The 8,393-nt window shown below is 53.3% G+C and overlaps 1 protein-coding gene across 2 annotated transcripts; it reads left to right on the forward strand.

Moving 5' to 3' along the window:
- Positions 1-258: 258 nt before the first annotated feature.
- Positions 259-8,380, forward strand: MTA2 (metastasis associated 1 family member 2). Of its 2 annotated transcripts, XM_064287922.1 has the most exons (18): positions 259-403; positions 1,142-1,209; positions 1,525-1,618; positions 3,360-3,477; positions 3,591-3,654; positions 3,843-3,960; positions 4,257-4,359; positions 4,547-4,646; positions 4,813-5,001; positions 5,103-5,177; positions 5,294-5,352; positions 5,529-5,626; positions 5,749-5,888; positions 6,128-6,356; positions 6,503-6,592; positions 6,998-7,116; positions 7,224-7,372; positions 7,571-8,380. In XM_064287922.1, the coding sequence occupies exons 1-18, from the start codon at positions 376-378 to the stop codon at positions 7,734-7,736; spliced, it is 2,007 nt and encodes a 668-aa protein (XP_064143992.1). In that variant the 5' UTR covers positions 259-375; the 3' UTR covers positions 7,737-8,380. The 2 variants fall into 2 exon arrangements, with proteins under 2 accessions (XP_064143992.1, XP_064143995.1); XM_064287925.1 differs by lacking the exon at positions 7,224-7,372.
- Positions 8,381-8,393: the final 13 nt, after the last annotated feature.

Raw genomic sequence — 8,393 nt, forward strand, 5'->3', positions numbered from 1 at the left:
GGAAGGAGGCGAACCCCGAGGCGGGCAGGGCAAGCCTTCCTGGCGGCCGGCAGGGCCCAACGTCTGGTGGGGCTTGGCGAGGGCGGGGGGAGCTGGAGCCTGGCTCTGGTCCGGCAAGAGCCGAACTCGTTCCGGAAGAAGCCGACCGGACCGGCGCCGGCCTCGGCGTCCCGGGCGTGAGGCGGTAGCGGCGGCGACAGCGCGGGCCGGGATGAACCGCGACGGCTGAAGCGGCGGAGGCGCCGGTTGCACGGGCCCGACCGAGACTTCCGCGAAGCTCCAGCCCCGCGCCCGGGGCTTCTCCTCGAGCCGAGCCTTGCCCCAGCGAACCTCCCGGACCCCTTTGTGCGGCCGGAGTCGGCGGCGGGAACGGCCATGGCGGCCAACATGTACCGGGTGGGGGGTGAGTACCGGGCGCGGGGGGTGTGAGGCCCGGGGCGGGAAGGGTTGGGGGTCGGGACCCGAGGGGCTCGGCACTTGGCGGCGCGGCGAGCCGCGTCTGGGGCGGCGTGGACCGGAGCACGGACCGGAACCGGAACCAGGAGCGAGAGTGCGGGGACCGCGGCGCGGCCGAGCGCCGAGACCCGGAGAGAGGCTGCGGGGCAGCCCCGACGGCGCTCTCGGGACTGCGGCGGGGGCCCCGGGTCGGAGAGTGGGGCTGGGGAAACTGGCTCCGAAGGGTCTGACAGGACACGCAGGGGGCGCGAGGGGTCGGGGCGACGGCTGTGCCACCTGCGGGGGGACGAGGGAGGGAGGCTCCGCGGAGGGGCGCCCGGAGGTTTCCTGTCCTTGGGTGCTATTGTGCTCTGGAGTGAACAATCGCTCATTTTGCCGAGACTCGGGTGCAACTCCGTCGCGGAGCTGTGCGCTCTGCGGGGAAACCCCTGCTTCTTGTCTCTTTGCGAAGTCTCACTTTTGAGCGAAGGATCTGACTTTGGAACTAGGTGCGGCGGGGGTGCGGAGCCGTCCCCATTTTCTTATTCTCTCCACTGCCACATCTCAGCGTCCTAGTCTCTACCTGGACTCTTTTCTCCTTTTGGCTTACTCAGGTGGACTTTCTCTCCTCCCACTCTGGGGCTCTGGCGCTCCTATCTATCTCCTCCACTGATTTTTCCCGGCTCTCCCCCTTCCCTCCCCCCAGATTACGTCTATTTTGAGAACTCCTCCAGCAATCCTTACCTGGTTAGACGGATTGAGGAGCTCAACAAGGTGAGTGAGCAGAGGCTCTCTGCGCCCCCACCCCGTAACGGGCTCTTTCTTCTGAGGGCTCTAACTTCAGATGAAGAGAGGACCCTAGCTTAAGTACTCATTCATATTCATTCATTCAGTGCTTTCAGGAAAGGCTTATTGAGAGCTTGGTGGGGACTTTACTGTTCTATCTCTTGGGGACAAAAGAAAGGGATTTAGAAGGCTGTCGTTGAATATTGGCATTTCTAGGATCCTTTAGAAGCGTATTTTGTCTTTAGTCTTTGTGAAGTTCTGTGTTCAAATGACCGGTTTTCACTGCCACTTTTTTCCCCCCAGACTGCAAACGGAAATGTGGAAGCAAAGGTTGTCTGTCTTTTCCGGCGAAGGGACATTTCTAGTAGCCTCAACAGCCTGGCTGATAGTAATGCCAGTGAGTGTCTTTAACCCGGAACCCCGTGCTTTTTTCCCTTACCCCATGGTCTGAGGCCTGGGCATGTCCCTGCACGTGCTTCCCCTGGTATCATGCCCAAGGCGGGTGTGAGTTTAGGGGTGGGAGAATGCCTGGTCTGTGGAGGGAGGCCTGTTTTTACATGTTGGTGTTGGAAGCAGGGTGGAGGGACCATGCCATGCTAAGGAAAGCGAGAATATGGTCAGCGTGTATGTGTGAACATGAGATGTGTGTGACATGTGAATGTGAGCGTATGTGTGTGAGAGAGTTGGTAATATTTAAATAGAGGGTGAGGAAGAGCTTTTAGAGAAGTCAAACCCTTGGGACAGCTTTGGCTACGTTGGGACAGTGGGTAGTGGCTGAGAAGGGCAAGGTGAAGAGGAAGAGGCTGTAAGTGCCGGCCTGCAGAACAGGGAAGGAGGCTCATCTTGTGATCACAAGGTGGTGAGAATACACTGGAGGAGAGAATGGGAAGCTAGGAGAAAGGAAGATGGCAGGAAAGTTTCTTGTACTTTTTCTCTTATGTTTCCTCTCTACGCCATTTTACATCGTTCTGTTTTCTTTTTGCCTAATTTTCCTTCTTTAAGCTTTCATCTTTACATATATATGATTATGTATGTATGTATATGTGTATATATGTGTATGTGTATATATGTATATAACCCAGTGCTGTCATATATGTGTATATGTATACATATGTGTATGTGTGTATATGTGTATATTTGTATGTATGTGTATATATGTGTATATATATATGGTTCTGGGTTTTCTGTTTTCCTTAGCTTTTTTTTTTTTTTTTCCTTGCTTTGGTTTTCTTTTCCCTTACTAGATTATTTTCCTGTTTTCAGGCCGCTTTGGGCATGAATGGGTTAATGAAGAGCTTGGTTTACCAAGTTCCCTGGTCCCTTTGGGGTTTCCAGGGCCATCTGGCAGGGGCTGACCTTGGCCTTGTCCAATCAGAAGGGGTGCAGGGGGTGTGGTCCCCTTGCCTTAGCACCGGTTTCCGGAGCACATAGGGGAGGGGCGGAGCCTGGGAGGGGGTGCCCTTCTCCCTGAGGTTGGAAACAATGCACCAATGAGCCGGGGCCTGAGGCTTTTCTGCCCCTCCCCCTTTGGATGGCTCCCAGCCAAGTTAACCCTTTCCACCAACGTTTGAGGGCAAGCTGCAGCTCCTTGGGGAGGAGGGTTTTGGCACTGGTTTGAGAGATGCTGTCCTTGAAAGCCCCAGGAACTATTATTAGCCAAGTAGAAAGTGACGGATAGTTTTGGTTGTGTTTGATATTTTTGAGCCAAGAGTCCTGAAATCTGAAAAGAGGAACTGGTAAGCACAACCTTGTGTGATGCACACTCATCCCATTGGGTTCCTGAACACTGGGCAGGTTTAGCAAGGAGACAAGTGTGATGTTCTTCCTGGGCCTGGTGTGGGCAGTATTTGTGCTTTGTGAGCGGTATCTTTTATCAGCTGGGTTTGCCATGTATTTCTGTGACATTTTTCACAGCAGCTCTTCCCTAAGAGCATTCCTGATGGTAAGTTGGGAGTGTCTGTAATTGAGTAGAGGATTAAGAGGGAAAGCTGGTAGGATCAGGGTATGGAAGGCAGATGCCTGGGAAATGTGAGAAAAACAGAGCTGAGATAGGAAATGCTCTTCCTGGGTTGGAGCTTTGAAGGGGGCTTCTTTTTGGATTGGTTTCTGAATTAGTTTCTTCCTCCTTAATCTCCCAGGGGAGTTTGAGGAGGAATCAAAGCAGCCAGGAGTGTCGGAGCAGCAGCGACATCAGCTGAAGCACCGGGAGCTTTTTCTTTCTCGGCAATTTGAATCCTTACCGGCCACTCACATACGGTATGTGACAATCAGGGCCACTGTGGCCTGTGTGCACTTATGGACAAGAGGGGGTGGTGTATTGGAGCAGGAATGAGGAGCTCACTTAGGGTCTTCTGATCTCTTTCCTGCAGGGGGAAATGCAGTGTGACCCTTTTGAATGAGACAGATATCTTGAGTCAGTACCTGGAAAAGGAGGTGAGAAAGAGGATTGCTTTGGGAGAAGAGAAAAGGAATGGGTATAACCCCCAAAAGGCCAGCGGGATAGGGCTGTGATGAGGTACAGAGTTGACATACTGTCTTGTACTTGGAGCTCAAGACATGCCCCCCCAGCTCCTGCCTGTGTGGACTCCTGTCCTGTTTACCTTCTCTCTTCCCATCTCCAGGACTGCTTTTTTTACTCACTGGTGTTTGACCCTGTGCAGAAGACACTTCTAGCTGATCAGGGGGAGATCAGAGTTGGTTGCAAATACCAAGCTGAGATCCCAGATCGCTTGGCAGAGGGTAAGCACCAGGACAGAATGCAGGCTACTGGGTTATTCTGCTCTAGAGGGTGTGTGAACCTCAAAGTCTCTGTGCATGGTGTGCCCTGGAGTTGTGCAGTGCACAATCATGCTCTCTGCTGTGACCCTTATAGAGCTGAGAACTTGGGAACCTGAAAGGGACAAATGGGCGTACAGTTGGGCGGTCTGAGAGTTAAGATGACTGATGGAATCAAAGCAGGGAAGGGCGAGGAGGGAGGTGTTAAAATACTAATTATTCTCCCCCACTTTCTTCCTCCTGATGCCATTGCTCCCCAGGAGAATCTGACAATCGGAACCAACAGAAGATGGAGATGAAGGTCTGGGACCCAGATAACCCTCTCACAGACCGGCAGATTGACCAGTTTCTCGTGGTGGCCCGGTGAGGGGTGGGTGGATGGGGATGATGGGCTGGAGAGGGTGTGGACGTAGGACCAAGACCCATTCTGAGAGATGGATTTTGTTATTTTTTCTTTGGCGTGGGTGAGTCCCTTCTTTCTCTTCAGGCTTAGCTCCTGAGCCCACTTGTAATTTCTTCTTTCCGTCTTGACTTCTCCATCTCCCCTTAGAGCGGTGGGGACCTTTGCGAGAGCCCTAGATTGCAGCAGCTCCATCCGGCAGCCAAGCTTGCACATGAGTGCAGCTGCCGCTTCCCGAGACATCACCCTGGTGAGCAGAAGTTGGTGGGTCATTGGGCAGGCTGGGCTTTGGGGGGGACCTACAGAGCCTAGGGGCAGAAGAGGGTGTCTCCAAGGGAGTGGGGTGTTTAAAGAGCAGCAGGAGAGTGGCAGTGAGGGTTTGAAGTCATCAGCGTTATCCTCCATCTTCTCTGTAGTTTCATGCAATGGATACCTTGCAGAGGAATGGCTATGATCTGGCTAAGGCCATGTCGACCCTGGTGCCCCAGGGGGGCCCAGTGCTGTGCCGGGATGAGATGGAGGAATGGTCTGCCTCGGAGGCCATGCTGTTTGAGGAGGCCCTGGAGAAGTATGGGAAGGATTTCAATGATATTCGCCAAGACTTTGTAAGTAGATGGGGCTAGGAAAAGAGTTGGGAGAAAGATGGAGGGAACCAGAAGCTGGGACTAGATGCCCAGCTCATTCTCCTCTGCTTTGCACTCCTCAGCTACCCTGGAAGTCACTTGCCAGCATAGTCCAGTTTTATTACATGTGGAAAACCACAGACCGGTATATTCAGCAGGTAAGGGCTGGCCGGGGAGGCCGGACCAGAGGCCTGCCCCTTACCTTGGCCTTTGAAAATGATGACTTTTCCCTGCTGAGATGCTCTCATCCTTTTCTTTCCTTTTTTTCCTGTAGAAAAGGTTGAAAGCTGCTGAAGCAGACAGCAAACTGAAACAGGTTTACATCCCCACCTAGTAAGTGTGGTGGGTACGGGCGACTGGCAGGTTTTCCGTCTCTTTCCCCAACCTGTGCCTTCCTCAGTGACTGGGGGTGGGCAAGGCAGGCTCAGAATATTGTGTTACAGACAGTGTGTAAAGAGATTCTTTTCCTTGACCAGTTTCCTTGTTTCTCCCCCTGTCACTCCAATTAGCACTAAGCCAAACCCTAACCAGATCATCTCTGTGGGCTCAAAACCTGGTATGAATGGGGCTGGATTCCAAAAGGGCCTGACCTGTGAGAGCTGCCACAGTGAGTTCCCAGGAGGGACCGGGATGCTAGGGGTGGGTGGGAGGGCTGCTCTGGTCCTAGAAGTCCGGGGGCTGAGGTGGCATCCTTGCTCCCTGACCTCCCTCTCCTCTGTGTTCTGACAGCCACGCAGTCTGCTCAGTGGTATGCCTGGGGCCCACCCAACATGCAGTGCCGCCTCTGTGCTTCCTGTTGGATCTACTGGAAGAAGTATGGGGGACTGAAGACCCCGACCCAGCTTGAGGGGGCCGCTCGGGGTACCACAGTAAGGACTGAAGGGGACAGCCAGGGGAGGGGAGTAAACATTTGATGTGAGCTTTGGGCAAAGGCCAGAACAGTGAAGTCTTTGTATGGTGATGGTTTGCTGTAGGGGACCTGATAGGCAGGTCTGGTGGTAGTGAAGAGGTCAGGCAGGAGGAAATTGGCCCTCTACAGGGAATGGAAGGAAGAAGGGAGCCTCAGAGCCAATCTCCATTCTCCCGTTTTCCTCTGCCCCTCCTCCAGGAGCCACACTCGAGGGGCCACTTGTCCAGACCTGAAGCCCAAAGTCTTTCCCCCTATACCACCAGCGCCAACCGGGCCAAGCTGCTGGCCAAGAACAGGCAAACATTCCTGCTCCAGACCACGAAGCTGACCCGTCTTGCCAGACGCATGTGCAGGGACCTGTTACAACCGAGGAGGGCTGCCCGACGACCTTATGCTCCTATCAATGCCAATGCCATCAAGGCAGAGTGTAAGGGCAGTGGAAGGCCTTGTGGCGGGTTTCCCTAGATGTTAATGACGGTAGGGATGGTAGGACACAGATTTGACATGGCTCCTGGCCCCAGCAGAGGCCTGAATTGTGAAGCCCCTTCAGAAGCTTTAATCTTATTTCTCCAGGCTCCATCCGACTTCCTAAGGCTGCCAAGACTCCACTGAAGATTCACCCTCTGGCGCGGCTGCCCTTGGCAACTATCGTCAAAGATTTGGGTATGGGATGGGGAACCAGACTGTGGATATAGGCTGGGCATAGGACAGGTGACCCAATTAGGGTGGAGGTAGGCTCCTCCTACTCCCTTTACTGTCAAGAACCTTCCTTCTCCCTGCTTTTTTTTTCCCCACTGAGTTCTTAAAAAGTTAGTCTAACTGTGTTTTTATATGTTAATGATTCTTTTCATAAGCTACCCAGTATTACCATACTGATTTGGTCAGATCACAGTCCTGTATGATTTCTGAAATATTGGAAATAGCTTACCAGACCCTTCCCGGTCGCTACTTTTGGAGATGCCCAAGGAAACTATGCACCCAGGAGAAAGAGATGGAGTTGAGAAAGGGAAACTGTAGGGAAGAGAAAGTGTCAAAGTTCTCTAAGTTTTATTATTTTTTTCCTGGCAGTGGCCCAAGCACCTTTGAAACCAAAAACACCTCGGGGCACCAAGACACCTATCAATAGAAACCAGCTGACCCAGAACCGAGGACTGGGGGGCATTATGGTCAAACGGGCCTATGAGACTGTGAGTTGACAGGCTGGGGTGGGCCAAAGCTGAGTTGGGCATGCTTTTATTCTGGTAGGAGTCTGAGCAGGTCCCCTCCCTCATTGTGTTGCCCCACCCTTTTCCAGATGGCAGGGGTAGGGGTCCCCTTCTCTGCCAATGGAAGGCCTCTGGCCTCAGGGATTCGCTCAAGCTCACAGCCAGCAGCCAAGCGTCAGAAACTAAACCCAGCTGATGCCCCCAATCCTGTGGTGTTTGTGGCCACAAAAGATACCAGGTAGGGAGCCCACCATGGGAGGGGCTGAGAAGTTGATAACCCAGGTTGGTGGATATGAGAAATAGGAACATCTAAGCAAGAGCAAGCAGCTCCAGGAAGACTGGTGGTGCAGGGAGGGGCAGTGCTGGGAAGGCAGAACTGCCATGTGGAGTTTCACCTTGGGGGTCTTAGCCTTCTTTCTTCCCCTCTCTTGGCCAGGGCCCTGCGGAAGGCTCTGACCCACTTGGAAATGCGACGAGCTGCCCGAAGACCCAACTTACCCCTGAAGGTGAAGCCTTCGCTGATTGCAGTGCGGCCCCCAGTTCCTCTGCCTGCACCCTCACATCCTGCCAGCACCAATGAGCCCATTGTCCTGGAGGACTGAGCATCTGTGGGGAAGGGAGGTGGGCTGAGAGGTTGAGGGTAGGTGCTTGGGCACCCAATCCTCCTTTTTTTCTAGTATCAAAGGGAGTGAGGCCTGTGAAGAGGGAGCAAATGTGTGTCCCTGGAGGGGGTGGGCACCCCCTGGTGGCACCACAGCTGGGCTTGTCCCCTCCCCATGCTTCTCTGTGCCTGGTGATGGAGGACTGACTGCAGGGACTTGGCCTATGTGGGAACCTGGCCTGTTTTGTCGAGTAGGACCCACAAATTGTCTTGGACAGTTTTGGGGGGAGGGTTTTTTAATTTTTTAAAAATTTTGCCTCCCTTTGTGAAAGGGAAGGGGGAGGGGAAGAGTAAACAGATGTCAGGTGGTTGTACCTGATTGGGGGAGGAGGGTGTGCACTGCCATGTCTTTTTATTTTTTTCCTAATTGGGGGTTCTCTTCCTGTCCGGTGTCCGGACTTTCCTAATTGGAGTTTGAGGCCCCTAAGCTGGCATCAACCCCAGCCCATGCTCGCTCTTTCTTTCCCCCCTCCCCCTCTGCCTTTTGTACGCCAACTCTCAGAAATAAAGATCTTTTGTCCATTTTTTTAACCCTAGATTCTGTAATTGGTTCTTATAGTAACAAATAAAAACCTGTTTTCTTCAGCTCCTCCCGGCT

The sequence above is a fragment of the Loxodonta africana genome, chromosome 7 (assembly GCF_030014295.1).
Source record: "Loxodonta africana isolate mLoxAfr1 chromosome 7, mLoxAfr1.hap2, whole genome shotgun sequence".
NCBI classification, from domain to species: domain Eukaryota; kingdom Metazoa; phylum Chordata; class Mammalia; order Proboscidea; family Elephantidae; genus Loxodonta; species Loxodonta africana.

Bases quoted from the DNA above. Each gene is read 5' to 3' on its own strand.
- MTA2 (XM_064287922.1), top strand. From the start codon at position 376: ATGGCGGCCAACATGTACCGGGTGGGGG. The intron at 6,357-6,502 runs GTAAGGGCAGTG...TTATTTCTCCAG, and splicing joins CAATGCCATCAAGGCAGAGT to GCTCCATCCGACTTCCTAAG. The intron at 6,593-6,997 runs GTATGGGATGGG...TTTTCCTGGCAG, and splicing joins AACTATCGTCAAAGATTTGG to TGGCCCAAGCACCTTTGAAA.